Source organism: Falco rusticolus, chromosome 2, assembly GCF_015220075.1.
Source record: "Falco rusticolus isolate bFalRus1 chromosome 2, bFalRus1.pri, whole genome shotgun sequence".
Classification (NCBI taxonomy): Eukaryota; Metazoa; Chordata; class Aves; order Falconiformes; family Falconidae; genus Falco; species Falco rusticolus.
Window position 1 is genome coordinate 37,418,198 of NC_051188.1, and position 20,861 is coordinate 37,439,058.

Genomic DNA, 20,861 nt, shown 5'->3' on the forward strand with positions numbered 1-20,861 from the left:
TGGCTGTATTAAGGTCTATCAAAGCAATGTTTCCTTGCTACTTTTTTATTTCCCTCCCCCCGTAAAGCTGTATTTATATTTTATGCCAGCAAAGTTTGTAACATGTAAAAAATTAATAAAAATACTAATAAAACAAAAAAAGGTAAAGCACTTCTAAAGCTAGAAACCACAAGGCAATGAAAGCCTGTTCCTGTCCTTTCTCCATACTCTTTACAGCGAGATCACTTAGACCATCATCTAATTGAGTAACAAGAAAAACCTTACACATATTAAAGAGGAATTCTGGTACTTTTCTTTCAGAAAGATATTGGCACTACATTACTGGCAGTCAATTTTAAAAGAACTCAAATAGGAATACAGGTAACAGGACCACAATCTTAATCATTCTGTCTTAAATAAGGTATGTTTCCTTGAAAAATATCTTTCAAATTCAGGGCTTCTTTAATATCATAAATAAGAAACGATCCTCAGTTATTCTCCTCTGAACAGCCAACTTGGAAAGCTGCTAAATTTATAACAGTTTGGGCCTTTAAATGACACGGTGGATTCTTCATCTTTGTAGTTAGTGCCTGTCAGAACAATTCTTATTTACACTTCTCCCTGAAATCTGTTATTTCCCTAATTTTATGCAATTTGATTCTGTACGTGTGCCTACAGTATTTTAGAAACCTAAAAGGAAAATATTAGTTAACTTATTTATTTTCTTCAAATAAATCCAAACAAAACCTTTGTACTACTCCTAAACCTTGTTCCTGTGCATGTACTATTTCTAAGAGTTATTCTAGTAGTTTGTTACTACTGAAGCATTGCTCTACACTAGGTAACAAAAAGTGGCACTAACCCTAAAAAACCCAAAACTAAAAATACCAAAAGATAAATTAAAGGAAAATTCTGAAGAGTTGCCTACAGTTAAACCCCACACACCAACAAAAAATTTCAAACTGCCTAAGATGTCCAGTCCACTTTCAGAAGTGGACTGAATAAAACCTTCCAGTAATTGCCTTACAGCATCCAACAGAAAATAAATTAGGACCTTCCTGTTGCCCAACCAAGTCTTTTTGGACACTGAAAAAGCTTCTCATATTCAATATTTTTCTGTCATGTCCTTTACAATATTGTTCAGAACACATGGCCTTGCAGCCCAGCTATTTTTGTTAGTAGCATGCTACAGGCTTTGTGTTAAGCTAACACAACATGCTTCCTAACTTGAGACTTGGCTTGCCTGCCTGGAGCTCTGTTTCGGCTTATTTAGTTGCAACAGGATTTGTCTAGTAACAGAATGACTACCACCCCACTAGCTTTAAATTTTATTTAGCCTTGTAGAAGCTTGTGGCATAAAGTTTACTGTTAAATACATTTATATAACTAGCAGATAGTAATATGATCCTAATTAAAATGCAACATAGTGAAGTAGAGGCACGGGATGTGAGGAAAGACATGTGTTAGCACTGCTGAGACTAATTTGATTAGACCATTAAGACTTCATTTAGACCTAAAACAAATTCTTCGCTTTGAATAGGAGGTGTATTTTTTAGACACAGACACTGCACAAATTGCAGTGTCAAAATATGGTGAAGAATTTGGATGCACCAAATGGTAGAAAGTGCAGGCAACTAAAATAATTAAAATGTAGTGCAACAATACCTTACATAATATATTCTAATCTTATCACACTTAGATAAGCGTGGACTGCATTCTTCACTCTTAAAGCTTTTTGCATTTGCTTTGGTATGGGTCTGCTTCACCAGTATTTGAATTTTTTCTTCAGCAGCCACGACAAAAATTTTTCTTCCCTTAATTTTGAGTTTATTTAGTTGAAAACTGTTACACCATTACCTATTTATCTCCTTGAGGTACTGAGTTCTTTCATTCAATTGCAATTTCTTGATTGAATTAGCTCTGCCATTCAAAACCAGTAATTCTGTACACTGACAGATGCTATCAACACCTGTACTCTTGTTACCATCAGTGAGGCATTTCAATGATTGCAGACTTCACTGGACAACACTATCATACCATCAGTAATAAAGACAGCACTGCAAGGTTACATTTACGTTTCAAATAAATTCAAACTCCACGTTGTGTGATTACAACAGAACTGGAAACTTCATCATTGTTATCAGAAATTTAAAATATGGTATATTTTCATGCAAAACTTTATGTGACTGAATTACTAAGTTAGGAATCGGCATTTATCGCACTTGATTTAAACTACCAATGAAGAGGCAATCAGAGACTGAACAAAGCATGCTACTGTGAAAATCCTGATCAAACTACAGTTTTATCATTGAGAAAGTAATGCATTTTAGATGAAAGGATGTCTACAGATGTAATTGCTGCCCCCCCCCCCAAAAAAAAACCAATTTTTTTCTTCTAATTTGCCGAACCAACAAGTACATGTGTACATGTGCTATTCAAATAGAACAGAGACAAGATACAACAATGGAAAGCAATAAACACATCAGTAAAAAGTACTGTTATTCTAGTACTTCAGTCAAATTTAATCAAGTAGGAATTCAATTGTAGTTCATAACCAGAACATACTTTTTTTTTCCTGGAATAAACAAGGCAAAAATCTACTGGATTATGTAGTGAACTATTTCTAAAGGAATACAAAGACAAAGTAATAATGAAAATTCCAAACAGAAGTCTACAAAAAGCAGAATGAGAAAAGGTTATACAAGAGGAAGTAAACACAAGTCTAAGCAATCTATGTTTGAGTAGTTAACTTTGTGAAAACTTAAAAAAAAAAGATTAAAAATTACAGATGACTGATGATAAAGACAAAGAACCTGTTGTTACTAGATCACAAACATTTAAAACATGCTCCAAATGAAACTATAAAGTATAGCAGTTAGCATATAATACTTAAATCAGGCATGATGTTAGTAATTTGAAATCAGTTCATTCACTAGTAAATTACAGCAAGATAGACCTGCTTAGCAAACCTAAAACCCATAAGGAAAAAAATGTGATAAATTCTATCAAGAAGAGGAAACAAGCCTGTGAACAGTCTAGTAACACTGCATTCCGGAAAGTTAGATTTTGGCGGAACGCACCAAAACCAAGATAAAGAGAAAAATAGCCCTCTTAAACTTGATGATCATCATCTGACTGGCTTATTAAAAAGCAGTTTTAAGCAATAACCCAGGGACGATTCAAGAGCAAAGAAAATTTTTGCTATCCTAAACTTTGCAGTTGGAAAACCAATATATTAGTATTACCCTATGCTTGACAGTAAGCCAATTTAAGAAAAATTAGGAAGCTTTGTTAAATTACTATCTGTGTAATGCACAGGAATAAACTCAACCAGAATTCTTGAGAGTTTACCAAGACAGCAAAGTTCATGCTTCAGATACCTGCATGTAGATGCCCATATGTAGACAGATATCTATATTTAGCTATATAGATAGCTAATCTCCCATTCTTGTTAATCAGTAGTCTCCTAGATTCTTCCTTAAAGCTTCTTCTTTAACATTCTGGATTCTAAATGATCTTCTTTGCAACGCACACGGAGTGACGAGGGCACTCCAGGATCCATTGTCTTTACTGACTAGGGACCTAATTCATCAGTTTAAACATGAACACAAAGTATACAGAGTATCATTACAGCTGCTGCAGCGTCTCACATCTGGCTTACAAATGCCAATCCAGAAGGGTGGGAATCTCCTAAAAGAACCACATCATATCTACAAAGGCATCTAAAATGACATTTGAAGTTCATGCATAGACAACTAAACTGAGCTTTGGACTTCCATAGTTTACTTGAATTTAGATGTCTAGCTGAAATGCTTGATGGGTTGTTTTACTTGCAGACTGAATCCTATTCAGTGTCTTACATTGCTAAAGAGAAAGATCTGCCACTGGCTTAGAAAGGTCTTTGCTCCCAATTTACAAAGTTTTAAGCAAGTCTGGTATTTTACCTCTATCTGTGTCTATTTGCTTAGGAAGAAAGTCTCAACCACAAAAATGCCTCAGAAAAACAAAAAATAAAGTCTGTCATGACTTTTTTTTTTTTTTTTTTAAATTACAAAGATAGGGGTATGTGGCCTTTGTTTAGAAATCCCAGATTATGACTTTCTCATCTTAGAGTAGTACTAAAACCGCTTAACAACATGGTTAAAAAATTTTGAACATTCAAATACAGATTGATATTTAGAATTATTAAACTACCAAGAAAGTACTACTGACTTCAAATATAACAAAAGCCAAACAGCGAGTTTGTTTCCTGCTTCTGAAGTGTGGCTACTAATCAAAAGAAACACAATAGAAATAACAGATATGGTAATTTATTCCACAAAAAAGAGACCGTTCACTCTCTAATTCTGCTAACAAAGGGTCAAACCAAAAAGAAAACAGCGTCCAAAGAGTTGAAAGAACTTCTCAAGGGAGAAAGGAAGCTACAGATAACTAATTCTTTTCAAGGGCTTGTTTCTAAATGCACTCATACTAGACACAATTCCAACGAGTATCCACTCAATTATTTGTCTTCAACGTTCCTAATTAAGAAAAAATTGAAGAACAGTTATCCCAACTGTAACATCGTTCCTTGACAATTCTCAAAGTACGTAACATGTAAGGAAAATGCCCGTGACACTCCAGTTGAAAACTCTATAAATGTCAGCTCTTGGGAAACAGAACTATCAGTCACTGCTTGCACTCTGAGTGGGCCCTAACTACATGCTTTTACTATCAATTACCTGGGATAAGATTCCATAAACAGACTGACAGTCTTTTGTATTTGCAGGCATGGACACAAGGTGGGAAAGCTGTGTCATCAAAAGATGTCTCATCTTCAACAAATGAAGAGGTACTTCTGCTGAGGTAGTATGAGGTTTAGTGAATATAGGTAAATTATCTTCTTAAGGCGGCAAAAATCTGCAAGCAAAACATTCTGGGCAAATGGTCTACATCCAAAACCAATTCATAAGGAATTCTAGATTCTGTAGGTGGAGGTATTTTGTCCGTTTGCCCCTGAGAAAATGCCTGAAAAAGTAAAATTATTTCAGGGTCCAACAGCAAAAGGCATACGGTAATACACAGCTCTCTTGGTGTATCTTCTAAAATTCTGTCGTGGTGCTGAGGACTGCAATTTCTAAGTACTGTTTCCTGAGGGGCACCTCAAACCCAGAGAGTAATTACATCTTGAGAGTATCTTGCTGTTTACAACAGGCATGCAGTGAAGGTGTGTAGAGGCACTTTCCTTTCTTCAAGGAAAAGTGAAGAGCAAACATTTCACTTCACCTGGCAGTTTAGTTAAACACTTCCTTCCCTTCTTCATTCCTAAAGAACTGAAGCTAAGTGCAGTCCACCACGTTAGTTTTCAGAGGGGTTTTGAATCTGCACATATATTCCGTCTGGAATGCTTTTAACACCCTACTACCACATGGAAGGGAAATTACGATATTTGACTTAGTATGTTTATCTAAGAGATCAACATATGCTGATGGATACACACATATTATTTTTGGTAGAGAAGAACTTTGCCTGGGAACTCAAAGTTCTGAATGTTTTCCTCCATGAGGAACTAGACCAATGCAATCAGATATATTCTGCTAAGTGAGAAATTACAGCTTCAAATTCTAATCCTCCACAATTCTAACCAGGGATACCTATCAAGTTACAAGATACATTCTTTTGAGGATTCCACAGTCTGTATTTTAAACTTGTATTCTTCCCAGTTGAAGAGTAGACAGACTATACCTGGTCCTCTTCTGGTGGAAAATGTCAGGTATCTCTCATCAGCTCAGAGCAGTACTTTCCTTGCATAGACAAGACAATCAATACTATGTGGTAAGTATCATCTTCTCCCATATATTGCCCATTTAAATAAGCAAAACTGCAATAAGATTTTTCTGCTTCACTTTGTTACTCTTAGTGCAAGTATGCATTTGTAAAAAAGGCTGTAAAGATTATGTGTATTTAGTTAAATTCTGCTTGCCAGCATTAAACTGGCTGCAGATTTGGCTTTAGTACAGACACTATATTGATGCTCATCAATTATTTACCCTTGCTAATAACAAAAATTCTTAGTAATGACTTTGAGATGTACCATCAACACACATGTACATTTACATGGCTTTTAAATACTTATTATCAGTGTCCACATAAGGTGACCTTTGCTCTGATTCATCCTATTACATACACAGTTATGGAAAGGATCTCATTAGCAGAGAACAGCCAATAGTCATTAAGTGATTCAGCTAACCAAAATATCACAGACCACACCATCTCACATTCTGATATTATTAGATTAAAAAGAGAGATGAAATGGTATTCCGTGACAACTAAAAATAGAGAACGTAATCTGCTGATTAATAGACAAGGCCTTTTACTTTCTCACAAAAGTGCTTCTCCTTAGACAGGCATGAAACACCTGCAGGTTTCCACAGTGGTAAATTTTCAATTTTTTCAGGAATCTAATTGGAAAAGTCAGAATTGCACCTTTCCCTCAACATCATACCTCTTCTCAGTTCTAACTGGAAAATTTGAAGGAGCTGGCTGCAACTAGAACTGTACAGAAGAGTAACACTCTTCTATTAGTTAAAACACCTGCTTGAGGAACAGTGATGAAAGATGAAGATTAGAGAGTAGAAGTATTCGTTTGATTCTATGAGAAGAATGAGAAGAACTGGGCAATACACAATTTGTTGTTGTATTCATCATTGTCTTAAATACATCAAAATGGGTTTTGTCAGAAGAGCTGTATTTCCTGCCCCTGTGACTTGAACAACCAAAGTATTAGACTTTTTCAGTTGTTGTCATAAATATACAAGGTACCAGATTTCCTTGTATGCATTTTCTTGAATACAGGCTTAAGATGATAAAGTACATTTACTTTAACAAAACCAGAAACTCAGTAGTACTACTGACTATAGTTATATTCTCAAACTAAAATCACCAATCTTGTCTTGAATCAAAACCATTTAAGTATGCTTTCCATAATTTTGGATTTTCTCAAAGACAAGAGGGAGAATATCCTTTGCTTTCAACAAATGGAAAAAGTAGATACTAGAGTTTCCACTAAAAATACAAAAGTCATCATAAAGGCTGAATATGTAAAAGGCCCCAATAAGTAACAGAAACGTTAGTCAAATCAAAATTGAAAAGGTCAGTTGTTAATGTCAAATTGAACCGCCACAAAACAAGCCTACGCATATCAAGCAGATAATCAAGGCAAGTACACCAAGTAATTGACAACTGTAAACTTTTGTCTCATTAAAACACTGTCAAATTAAGCACCAGGTCAATGTCATTCTTATAAAAGTTTACAACTGATTCACATGAAGAACTTTGATTTTTCTGGTCTTAAAAAAGGAAATCTAGAAACTATTTGTGGAGTCCAAAAAAGAAAAAAAAAGGCTTAATGAAAAAAAAATGTGTTCAAATACAAGTTTAACTTGGGGGGTCATGGTGGTGGTGGAGAGAGAGAACTTTCATTAACGGTTTCCATGCCTACATAAGATACAGCAAGTGAAACAGCGAAATGTTACCTATATTCAGGAAATACAGGTAACACTCTCAGTAAAGCCAAATTAATATGTTTAGCTTAAATGTCACAATTATAACATTTAGAGTAAATTCTCAGTTTTAACAATGCTCCTATCTTCTGTATCAGAGGATAATCAAATACCAAATGGAGACATAGCAGAATCATGACAAGGCATAACTAGTAGAAAAGTACTTGTTTAGTATCTGAACAGTAGTCCTAGAAAAATAAAAGTTGTTATTGTACAGTTAACAACCGGGCTGAAGTTTTCTGCACTGTTCCAGTTACCTCATCAGTGGTATCTCACCAATGGAGTTGAGTGTCGCTGTAAATGGTAAACATGAAAGTGCTTATATTTGTGAGAAAGATTTAAGTGGTTAATCAGTTATGACTTTTTTTCCCTGAATATCAACTGTCACAGCTACCATTAATATTGGTATCTACCTGTTTCTTAAAGGGGCTGCTTACCAACACTGTTCACGAAGGATTATAATTTCTGAAGGCTATTCCTAAACGTTGATCCAAAAGAGCTACTATCTGTTCATCTTCAGTTTACTCTGCCAGGCATATTAATAGACTTAGAGAGACCCTTATAAATTTATTTAATTTTTAAAAAGACAGAAGGTTGAAATGCACATTTTGGTACCCATCATGGACAAGGGGAGGACATAGATTAATTTAATTTACCTGTTGCTTCAAATGAAGGGGTTGCTTTTAAGGAAGTTTTCCTGTGCTTTTTGAACTGTATAGCAAAGGGATTTGTACATAACTTTTTTTCCTTTACATGCAAATATATGCAACTCCCAAAAATTCAGGATCACATTTGGAAGCCTGGCACTCAAAACAAAGTGTGGTTAATTTCAGGACTGAATACCTACAAGCTAGTAAAGAACAGTCACAGAAATACTACCCTTCATACTATTAAAATTTAGGTATCTCATGTAAGTGCTGTGAAGGACCTGGAAGTTTTCAAACTCTTACATGCTCTATAGAGAATACTAGCTCTTAAGTTAGATACAATATCCTGAAATTGGACTACATAATTTCTATGATCTAAACCATTTCTCCCTACCAAATAAAGATATTTTTTAAAATTGACTGATACCCTTGTTCATGCCAAATAAAGAAGAAAGCTGCTCAGCCAATGTAAAGAGACACTGAACTACCATTATTCAACATTAAAATTAACTTCTGCATTTGGACTTCTTTCTTTAATTCTTTGATTGATTATATCTATGAATAAAATTTTCTTAATATCTAGCCATTTTTACCTTAATGTACTAAAACATAAATAAAAATGAGCATAACTTAATATCAAACTTCTCATATTTTTGTTTTTCAAGTTGATCAATAATAACAATTTTTTTTTTACTTTAACATGACCCAATATCAAAGTAAACCAGACAATTAAAATAAGTGAACTGAGGACTTAAAAACCATGCAAATGTTAAAAAAGCCCCAAATGCAGTGAGCCAAATGTTATAGTCCTGAAAGACTGACATGCCCAAGCTTGCACATCTGGCCCAAATCCAGACTGCCTACTATCTCAAGGGTGTTAAAACATGCAACAACAACAACAAAAAAATATTGAATATGAACTGGTTAACTGAACAACATTAATCTCAAATTCTAAATGAAACACAGACCCCAAAGGAGAACAGAAATAAATGAGATCATATATTTAAATTTAATACTGAAGAACAGCAACGATTCTTGCAAAAATGCCTAAGGTAAGGATCCATTATTACAAGAAATTTATGTCCAGTCTGGAAAATGCAGACTCAAAAGCCATGGAAAACAGGAAATTTGTTGTCTTATAGCCTACATTTTCCTTCTGCAGCCCCCTTCTAGTCCCAGTACAACTGGAGCTCAAAGCTTTTTCTCCCTGTCCTGGCTAATCATAACCGTAGTTTGAGCCTCCCAGCCACTGCTCAAAGAAAAAAATTATTACTCTGCATTTCTCCTTACTGCCCCTTTCCAGTCCCACTCCAGCCTTGCCAATATAAAGTCTCTTTTTTGACCCTTAAAGGCAATTACTATGACTTTCAATACATTAGCAAAATAAAAAATTCTAAAGAAAAAAAAACAAATAAAGGGAGGAGTGGGGGAAGACAATCTTTCTGTGCCAAGTCAGAAGCAACATCTTCTATATGAAGCCAATACCAACCTGACACACTTTTAAAAACAAACAACAAATGAAACGCAAGAACAAACAAAATAACCTACATTTCCAGTCAATAAAAATTATTACTTGGGGGAGAGCTTACTTGACCCTGAATTTGACTGACTGAGGTTCCTAAGCAACTCTGACTATCATCATTGGTAATGGAGTGCTATATGTATTACAGGCATTTAGAAATCTTCAAGGTTGAAGCAAAGGAAGGAACTAGAGAATCCATAAACTCTTTGATTTGGTTTACAGTCAAAAATTTCTAACTCAGTAATAAATCCATGCCAAGATAAACAAACACCTACAAGATTAAAGGAAAAAAAATATTAGAGGATCGTGCTTCCCTCAGTTGTCAACTCACCTGGCAAACTACGCCATGGCTATGTATTCCTACTGCCAGAAAACTGAGCAGTAATTCAAAGCTGAACTTATCCTATCACAGTAACTGATTCGCACTATGGCTATGACAGCAAGATTTAAAGAAAAGAAGAAAAAAAACCAGTCTTGCTATCAGATCTCTTGCTCAGGGCAGGTAACACAAAGATACCTATGCACACTATAACAAAAAAATCCAAAGAAACCAAACAAATAAAAGAAACAGAAGACAACTATTTCTTTGTCAAATCAAAGTAACTGAATTTAACTGATTTCATGTCAAATAATAATTTTCTGCCTCCATCTTTTGTATGATAATCGTTTGGCCTCAGTTTAGCACTCCTAGAATACGTATTCTAGAATGCACTTCAGAAAATAAAGTGTTCTGGTAGTGTTTTTCACAGTACTGGGTAAAAAAGACAGACTGTTTACTCAGTAAGTTATACTATAAGTTAATATCTAGACTACTAAAAAGGGTTAGAAAGCAACTTATTCAGAGGCTACAAATAAAAAAGCTAAATAAGTAACTGTAACTGTAAAAAGCTCTATTCTAGAATGAAGAGACATGAAATCACATATTAGGAAGCTGAAGATGGGCACATCAAGGGATGCCATCCAGAGGGACCTCGACAAGCTGGAGAAGTAGGTCCAAGTGAACCTCGTGAGTTTCAAGGCCAAGTACAACTTCTTGCACCTGGGTTGGGGCAATAACCAGCATCAGTGCAGGCTAAGCAATGAACAGGTTGACAGCAGCCCTTCAGAGAAGGACCTGGAGATATCGAAAAATTAGATACGAGCCAGCAATATGCGCTTGCAGCCCAGAGAGCCAATTGCATCCTGAGAAGTTGTGGATGCCCCAGGAAGTGTTCAAGATCAAGTCGGATGGGGCTTTGAGAAGCCTGATCTAGCGAAAGATGCTCCCTTCACAGTACAGGGATTGGAACTAGATGACCTTTAAATGTCCCTTCCATCCCAAACCCCACTATCATTATAAGAAAGAAAGAATAAAAAAGGAGGAACAAGTTTTCAAAGGAGAATCCCATCGGTACCAGCATAATCCAACTACAAATTACTCTCCACCTTCCAATATTTCTTTATGGTTAGGCTTTCTGTGACCCAGATGAAACAAACAGTAATCTTTACTGTCAGGCATGGACTATTTAATACAAAAGGTGACACTGGAGCAACACAAACTTTCTTTCAAACTTTTAACATTTTTGTAATATTCACAGAGAATAACAAATATGAACAGCATTCAGTTCAACTGAATCTCATGAAAATCAGTGAGTTAATATTTATATTCTAACAAATGATTTATAATGACCATTGAAATGCACTATTCTTCATGAATATCTGTGGTAAACTCTATATCCAACTGAAGCAAACTGAAAATAAGGGAAAGATTTCTTTCCTCAGACTCTATGGGTGCAGTTTTCTGAAACCATAAAGAGGGACAGATTTCCTGCTGATCTAAACACTAATTATAAAAAGCAGTTGTCTAAAAAGTTGCTTTTTTACTATTAATCTTTAAGTTTCAACAAATTTCACCAGAAATGAGATAATATTTTTGCATCTGAATATTTAACATATGCTTTATTTTAAAAGGCAATACAAATGTAATTCCCAAAGTCTGTAAGATTTGGGTGAGTAGAAATCAACAAATTAATCTTCAACACTGCTGTGTTTCTCAGCTCTGAATCTTCCCACACCACATTTTAAAAGATAACATTATAGACAGCATTCCAAAAATTGACCCTTATTTGAAACAGTATCCCTTCTCCTTTTTATTGTAATGGTTTGTTCAATACAGAAAAACAAGTAATCTTATTTTTACTTGTTGCAGAGGTTTGTGAAGAAAATTTGCTTACTTGCAGCTGAACTGAGTTATCCTGAAGACCTTCTACAATAGGAGAGAATCTATCAATATTCCTTTCCTCTGCAGCTGCTGTTACAGCTTCCAAAATTTTTTCAAGGCTGAAAGAAAATAAAAGCATTCCACTCAGGAGATAGTTAACCTTGCTGTTCATTTGTTATCTGAAGAGCCATGCTGCCAAGGCACTCACCTGCCTCGACTTGTTGTGTATAAATTTAGAGGTTTAAGCATTACTTGTTTCCTTGGAGACTTTTGTAGCCAAAAAATGACTTATTGGATTACAATGGTTAAGATACCTTAAAAGTAATGCTAATAAATTTTAAGCAAAAGAATGGCTGCATAACTGGTTCCACCTAACCAGTACATCCACATGTCAAACAGAAAACTCTTACTGACATGACCATAACAAAAATCACAGACAAAGCTATTCTGAAAACTGACAATATAGGTTTGAAAGTAATATCTGTACTAAGTTGAGAATTTTTGCATTTTATTCAGGTATAACTATAGTTTTGGATATCATAAAATTACCTATTCCTGGCTAAAGACAGTACTTACATGTTTTCCTCTCCAACAATGCACATTGCAGAAAGGAGTTTAACTATATCCGTCATCATGTTAGTTTGCTTGGGATCAATTGCTTTGATGAGCAACAGAAGGCTCCTCTCTTCTCCCAAAATTCTTTCCAAGCCATACTAAACAACAGAAGAACAGTTGTAAGGAGAGTTGGAGGGAGTCCAAATGACTGCATCTAACGTCTAGCAAAAGACAGCAACAGTTCCCTCAAGTAAATATTTCAAATGGCTGTCAAAGACTTAATTAAAAAAAATAAGTGACAGAAAAGTCCAAAATGGGTCACTTACTCTGTAATAAGGGCATACATCAGCATCAAAAATTTACACTATTCTCTGAGTATATTTCCACAGAGGGGAAGTGGCAGCAGAAAGAACTTCAAACCACAGCTGACCAGCACACCTCTTCTCCAGATTGCACAGGCTTATACCCACTGATCATGTACATTATCTAATTGAACTGTAGTAATTTAGATTTCTAGATTAAATAAAATCCCATACCTTATTATTCATGAAGGCTCTCAAACACTGTACAACCTTATGCTGACTCCTCTTCACAACTTTGTCCTGGCTGAATAGATGAAAAGTTTAGTGTAATTAAACAATGTTTACATATTAACAACAGCTGACAATTTGATATGAAATCATCCTTACTTTTTTGTCTCAACCAATCTTTCCAAAACATCCAACAGCAGCCCCAGACCTTCTCGGCCAAAGTTTTCAACCCAGCTAGGGAGGAAGAAAATAGACATGAAAAAATTTGATATTTCAAAGACTAATGAAAATGAATGAAAATTGTCAACATAAATAAAAGCAATATAACTGGATCATTTTAAAACCCAAAATCAACTCTTTACTCAACAGAAGATCAAGAGGCATTACATTCACTCATTGACACAATTAGATAACCCTAAACTAAAAAAGATTTTAAAATCATAGTAGCCATTAAATTTAGTAATTGTAATTTTTAAACTAACAGTTAAGCATTCTTTGGCACAGAACTGTAATTAAAAACCCCTTGCAAAATAAGGAAAGAAAACAAACAAATACCTACTGCATACTGTTTTAGGGTCTCCTGGAAAGGTCAGAATCTAACCGTAAATGGCAGAGAAAGGAAGGGAAAACCTAAGGCAGTTGCAGAAGTGGTTACTTGAGATATTAATACATAGGAATATCTCCACATAAACACAATAGACATTTTAAATTTCAGCTATTGCCAAAGATATCTTTCGGTGAGGTTAAACCTTGGCATGTTGTTTCTACCAGACAGCTGCTTCACAGTTCTGTTTACTATTGCTCAAAACTCCTTGATAGCAAATACAAGTAATTGCATGAGTGGCAGCAGTACTGCAGCCATGCCTTTGACAGTAGATGTTGGTCTTGCTGAAACTAGAATGTTTGGTCAATTATCTAACCCTAAAGCTCATGGACAACACTGTCATTCATAGTCATAACAGAAAGAATAATTTGCTTTTTAAACTTCAATGTCTGTATCAGGCACAGATATTTTAAATTTCAAACTTCTAACAAAATCCCACTGGAAGAAGTTGGCTGCAGAAGCAACAAAAACACACATACAGCAGAAAAACTGTAGAGTATTTGCTCAGGAAATTCCTTTTATAAAGGATGAAGTTATAACAGTCCATTATGGAATTAATTCACAAGTACGTGAATACTTTTCTCTTTCCATAAGAGGCAGAAATATTTCCTGACAGCTCCATGCTTTCCATGCTACTGCTGTTAAGACAAGTCCTTGGATTTCTTATTGTCTTTGGCTAACAAGACAGAAAATTATTTCATAACGGGTATCTCTTCAATACCTTTCCCAGTTCTAAATTAGAGTATTAATTTTATCTAATAAGTGATTACAAAACCATCTCTATTTAGAACAGATACAGTTAGCATGATGAACATGTAATACTTCTCATTATCTTCATCATCAAAATACAGATTCTGTTGTGGCTGTAGTACTAATAGTTTCTTCAAAAAAACTTCAGCTGATGAAATCTCTTGTCATGTATTAACAAAATAAAGTCTTTTACAGAAAAAGGAAGCATCCGCTCTGCCGCATCAGAAGTTCAACATCAAGACATTGATCAGAATTAGTAAAAGAATTAGAACATTCACTTTATTTGTATTATAGCCTCTCCACTCACCATTTGTTCTGTTACATCTATTTGCATGCCATTGTACATATTGGGTAAAATGTATTTATCACCACTTTTGATTAGTAACCAGAATAATTAGATACTCCAATAATGGTGGGACCTTACCAGTGACAAATAATAAGCTATTCTGCTGGAAATAACACAAGGGAGATGCAACACTCATTTGAAATGCATAGTACTTCCAATCTCATCCTATAATGGGATTAAACAGTTCTTCATATCTGCTAGATATAGAACTATGACGGACTTAAAATTATAAGAAGAGAGAATCAGATCAGATGCTTTTATATGTTTTTATCCTAAAAGTAAAATATATATGAAATATATTCTCTCCTTACTGGATGGGTGTTTTTAAACAGATTAGGCAAATAACTATCAATTGTTTTTGGTATAAGTGGCCATATCTGACCTAAAGATGATGCTATGAGATGTTTCTTAGCACATTTTGTGTTAGACAGAATTGTGCACAACCACTTTGTCATAAATTCAGCAGCTGAGGATGCTGATAATGCTCAAGTGCCTAAAATACTGTTGAATTATTACTGCCATTTCCTCCGTTTCCACAGCTGAACAAAGATTACTTACGCTATCCAAAGCAAAGACTCGGGTTTTTGTCAGTCTGAAAACACCAAGTTATCAGTGCCCCTATTTTCAATTTATTAAAAATGTCCTCGTAATGAAAAAAGCTAATTCCATTGCAAGTATTAGAACAAAAGGAGAAGAAATACTTGTAGATAACTAGTTATCTGTAATACTATGTAAAGTTAGATCACTGAACCACTTTTGATGAATTGTGTTCGCAACTGGGAGGTAAAAACACCCCATTTATTTACCTGAAGAATACTAACCAAGTTCAGTGGACACATTTTCCTGTTGAGGCTTTCTTTTTATACTCGTGGAAAATAAACACTACATTTTGCAGTAAGCCATACAGTTCAATATATTTTTCTAAGTAACAGGATCAAACTAATCAATATCACTCGATTCAGATATTCTCTGTGACCTAAAAATACATTTTACATAAAGGATTAATTGGAAACAATGTTGTAGAACCAGTTCTTGCATTAGAAACTGTAATGTCAACAACACTAAAAACTTGATTAAAGTATAGTAATTGGAAAAAGAGAAAAAAACCCCTAAATTATATATTGTCAAAAAGATCACAGCCTACAAATGTGAAGATTGTCAGGCTAGATCAAATTAACTTTAATTCTCATCCTGTTAAAACAGCATGAAATTATTCTTAAGTAGTATACATGCACAAAATAAAATCCCAACATTTCATCACCTATTTCTCATTGTCCATATCAGATGAAGTTGGAGATAAAAATAATCATGGATTTATAGCAGCTGGACTGGAGTTCAGTATTTATGTGTCAAAGCAAATTCTTACTTAAAGGTCTGGTTGCTGATAGGAAAATCAGGGTCACCAGTATGTGCATCCAATCAACATAAATTGTTGTTACTCATTAGAAAGAAGGGGATGTGGTTTACAAATATTTACTCCACAAATTTTCAGTATGAAGAACAGTGTGCCACAGTTACATTTTTACTATTTTTGTACGTAAGCCCTATGGAAAAACCTTATCAAGGCTATTAATGCTCTGATTAAGCCTAGTGAATTCTATCTTAACAGTCTTTTTCAACACCAGTCAATAAACAAGAAGCCCTGTTTCAGAACCTGTAAGTTCTATTGGCTGTGACCTTTCTTTTGACTTGTAGACTAAAATGCATTTACAGTCAAGTAGTAGAGATATTTTTATTTTATTTTTTTTATAAAACTGCTGCCTACTTAAATAGTTCTTCTCTCATGTTTTTACAAGCCACAGTCACTATCCTTCCAATTCTAACCTCTCAAACTCAGACCTATTCTTAGGTCATACATCCATTAACATAATAATGAGTCTCACTAAAATCCAGACATTATAGTTCTCTTCTGTTGTCTCTTACATTCTGTTTAATGTTTCAAATTGGAGTTAAATTCTAATAAATTATGGTCAAGTTAGGACTTAGGTTCAACTGTCAAATTTTCTATCTACCATAGTTTATATTTAGCTGAACAAAGTTAAAGCCAGTGTTGCCATCTAGAAATAGTAGTTTCTTTAACTTATTGGTACAAATCTCTCAAAAGCATCAATGTAAAACTTCAATATCAACAATGCTTTGAAGGACTGACATAAAATGCACTAAGCTTATAAAAATGAAAACATTCTTTTTTCCTTTTCTCTATACACAAAAGCACTTACTGTTTTCCCTGTACTCATATATCCTTAGATTTCTAAACCTTTCCTTATTCAAACGGAAACATTTGTGGAAAACCTACCTAGTCCAAAATTTCTTATTATGCTATAATACTTTTAAGTTTCTGTGCTTTGTTCTTCCAGATAATATTGATCACCACACTTTTGGTATTGATCAGATGCTCTATTATAACATCATAGTCTGGTTCAACTTGCATCCTCTATCAAATGGCTTAATTGTGGACCAACACCACTCTCCTATTGACCTCCACATTTCTTATTCCGATACCATTTCTCCACCTTCCTCACTCCTTCATGTCCTACCACATTTTACTATGCTGTCAGACAGAACTAGTACCTCACCAAGATCATGGGGTTTGGTTTGTATCAGTTTTGGGGGGAGGGGGATTAACTTTGCTCTTGGCATGTTTGAAAGGGGCAGCAAAGGGGATCACATACAGAAAGACAAAACTATCCAGTCATATCAAACAGATAGGAGAGATTGCTTTAAACTTGTTTACACATTTCTTACATTCTGCATTTCTGTCTCCAAATGCATACTCACAAGAAAAGCTTTCTTTGTTAAAAATCAAGGTGTCAATAAAAAAAAAATTGGGGTTGTGGGTTATTGTTTTGGGTTTGTTTGGTTTTTTTTTTAAACAAAGGGATAGCAACACTGTATCAAAAAGTAGCTTTGCACTCATGGGGAATGTATCTTCTGTAAAGTATTCTGTCAGAAGAACTCAGGTTAATGTAAAGCATGTTTCTTCCCATGTGAACCACTATGTATTCTAAATAAGACAATACAATTCAAAAACAAATTAATAGAAGGAAAGAAGCAAACATCTACACAGAAAATACATACACAACCCACATCAACAACTCCGCCAAGCCAGATGCACACTGGACAATTAAAAATAGAAATGTTTTCTGGCTAACAAACTTACCCCAAGGTGCCTATCTCCCATTATTGATTACTCTGACAAAGTTAAAAGATTAAGGAGAGAATCTCGAAAATAAAAGTACCTTTTTGACTATTTAGCACTAGAAAACAAGGTAAACTGCTCTTCACTGCACTTGTTTTACATTCTTTTAGTATTACCTTGTACAGATACTCTACTGAGAAATAGATCTACAGAAGATACATTATCAATTTTAAAAAAGGTATAATCATTCACTAATGCATGCATATTCATTAACTGCAAAACCTTGTGGCATACATCTACAGATCCATTAATTTTAATCCATTAACAAATAAGAATATGATTAATCTTTGCAATACATGTTAATGATGTTACCTGACAGGATTACTAGTCAAGGACACACGGAGAGATTCTAAGCAAGTGACTAGTCTTTCATCTGTTGACCCAGATTTCAATTCCTGAATAAACTCCTGTGGTGAAATCTTCCGACTCTTCTTGAGACTTCCCTGAAATACAGAAAATACATTCATTTTTTTTATTTTGTCTTCGTTTCTGTTCCTTGAAAAAACGGGGGGGAGGAACAGGTACCCAAACCTGTAACTGTTTGTTGTCCATCTACTATATATGCTAAATTCTGACTTCATTTATCAATTTAGGAACAAACTCATAATCGGTAATCAAAAGCAGCAGGCATCAAACGTACAAGTGTATCACGCACGCTCTGTGAAATACAATTTTTGTAATGAATGGATTTTGTTTATGCATTGCAAACAGCTTAATTTTCAATACTCAACAGAAGAAAAAAAACAAAAAAATAACACTTCTGAGATGCTCTGAAATGATCACAGGGCATGTGTCCAGAAGGGTGACTGCAGTCATATGAGAACACAGAGGGAAGAACAAGTGCACCAGTAGAGTACTCAGGATATTATTGTAGTAGCTTGAGTTCTTGCAGATAATGTTACAAAACGCTTTTCCCTTGCATCCTTCAGACAAGGAGTATATGAGGGTGGGATTATAAAAACAGACTAGCTTTAGCTGTAAAAGCTAAAGCAAAAGAACATAAAAAATAAAAATTGAAAAAAAAAATAAAGACTTATTTAGAACCACTAAAGTTCTAAAGACAAATCCCAGCTCCTCATGTGTTGTGTTTGCCATCTGTAAGAATGCAGTGCAATACAAATGTGACTTGATGAAATAACATAATAACACTTACTCAACCTTCGCATTTGGATATTGCCTTGTTTTTTGGGTTTTGCTCTTCTTGGCAGGTGGGGAGGCAAATGAGACATAGAGAACAGGTAGATGGAAAGGAAAAATGCAATAGCAAGCTAATGCAGCACTGCAAAAGTAGTTTTGCAAAAAAATATTTTATGTTCCTAGCAATACAGGTTGAAAGACACCAGCTTTGACTCATCATTGTATCTGTGTTACCAAATGTTGCTTAAAATAAACTCAAGATATTAATGATTCTTCTGGAGGATATATAGTTTCCATTGTTTTAAACAAAGCAGTGCTTATGCTGAACTAATGAAGCTCTACAATTTACAACTAAAATAGCAAATCTAAGAGGCATTAACCCTATTCTGAAGTGTATCCTCATACCCTCTCCTCCCCCCCTTTTTTTTTAAGTAGTAGCAAAGACAAAATTTTGGAGGTGATAAAAAATGTACTCCACCTAATGCCCATTTATGACATGAAGGACTGATACATTTTCTACAGAACATACCTGAATTCCAAAACAAAAAAAAAAAAAAAAAAAAGAGGTCTACAACGGCATATACAACGTACATTTGACTTACTTCATTGGAAAGGCTCCTTTTTTTGAGAGCAGAAGCACAGCTATTCTGTCATATAGAACTAAAGAGAGTTGCTAAATAATACTTGATTATCTAGTGGCTTAATTCAGAAGTTGAAGGGAATTAGACTTGCAGTGCAATAACAACTTGAAATTATCCACAGTAAATGATGAGATAGTCTCATTATGTTATTGTACAGAGCTTTACAGAGATTTTTTTCATTTTGGTAGATTAAGTGTTGAAAAATAAACTTTTTTGCTCCTGAAGTATAAGATAATGAAATAGTTTCTAGCAGAGAGGTAAAGTTAAAAATTGTCAAGAGTGGCTGACAGACTAGACTGCTGTGCTGCCATTCAGAGGGACCTCAACAGGCAGGAGAAATGGGCAGAGGAATTTCCGGGACAGGAAACAGCAAAACCTGAACCTGGGGAAAAACAATCCCATGCACCAACACATTGGGGCCAACCAGCTGGAAAGCACATTTGTAGGAAAAATTGGGGGTCCTGATGGGTGATAAGTTGACCATAGTGAAGTCAAGGTCAAGGGAAATGATCCTTCTCCTCAGCTCAGTGGTGGCGAGACATATCTGTCTGGAGTACTGTGTCCAGTTCTGATCTCCCCAGCATGAGAGAGACATGGGCATATTGGAACGAGTCCAGAAAGGGCTGTGGACACAATTAAAGGAGCATCTGTTGTACAAGGAGAGGCTGGTAGAACTGGGATTGTTTAGCCCCAAGAAGAAAAGGCTTAGGGGAACCCTATCAGTGAAAGGACAAGAGGCACAAATTGAAATAGAGGAAATAGGTTAAACAAGACAAACACAAACTTCCCCCCTCCCCTCTTGGTGGTTTCTTTTTACCATGAGGCTCCTCAAGCACTGGAACAGGTTGCCCAGGCTGACTGTACAGTCTCCTTTGTCAGATATTACAAAATGGACTAAATAAGGGGTTGGACAAAATGATCTCCAGAGGTCTCTTCCAGCCTCAATCATTCTATTCTATGACTCTGTGATAACTTAACATTGCAGGAGCTGTACTACCTCTCTGTTCCAACTATATTTCCTCAGGCTTGAGAAACAGATGTTCCAGATGCCAAAAAACAGACTACTGCCTGGAAGCACCCTGAAAATATAGCATATCATGCTGTATTTTGGTACACATGGTACATGGAATGTCATTCCAAACATGCCTCTGAATCAGTGGAGATACCTATTTACTTAGAGTCACTTCCAATAACTCTGTTCCACAAAAAA

At 35.1% G+C, this 20,861-nt stretch overlaps 1 protein-coding gene across 4 annotated transcripts in view; it reads right to left on the reverse strand.

Annotated features, from left to right (window-relative positions):
• Positions 1-20,861, reverse strand: part of DIAPH3 (diaphanous related formin 3) — a 245,621-nt gene that overhangs the window by 190,312 nt on the left and 34,448 nt on the right. For all 4 annotated transcript variants that reach the window (XM_037376822.1, XM_037376821.1, XM_037376820.1 and 1 more), the window contains 5 exons: positions 18,186-18,316; positions 13,134-13,208; positions 12,981-13,050; positions 12,466-12,602; positions 11,903-12,008 (listed from right to left, as the gene is read on the reverse strand). In XM_037376822.1, the coding sequence (XP_037232719.1) occupies positions 11,903-12,008; positions 12,466-12,602; positions 12,981-13,050; positions 13,134-13,208; positions 18,186-18,316 (519 nt within the window). The remainder of the gene's footprint in view (positions 1-11,902; positions 12,009-12,465; positions 12,603-12,980; positions 13,051-13,133; positions 13,209-18,185; positions 18,317-20,861) is intronic.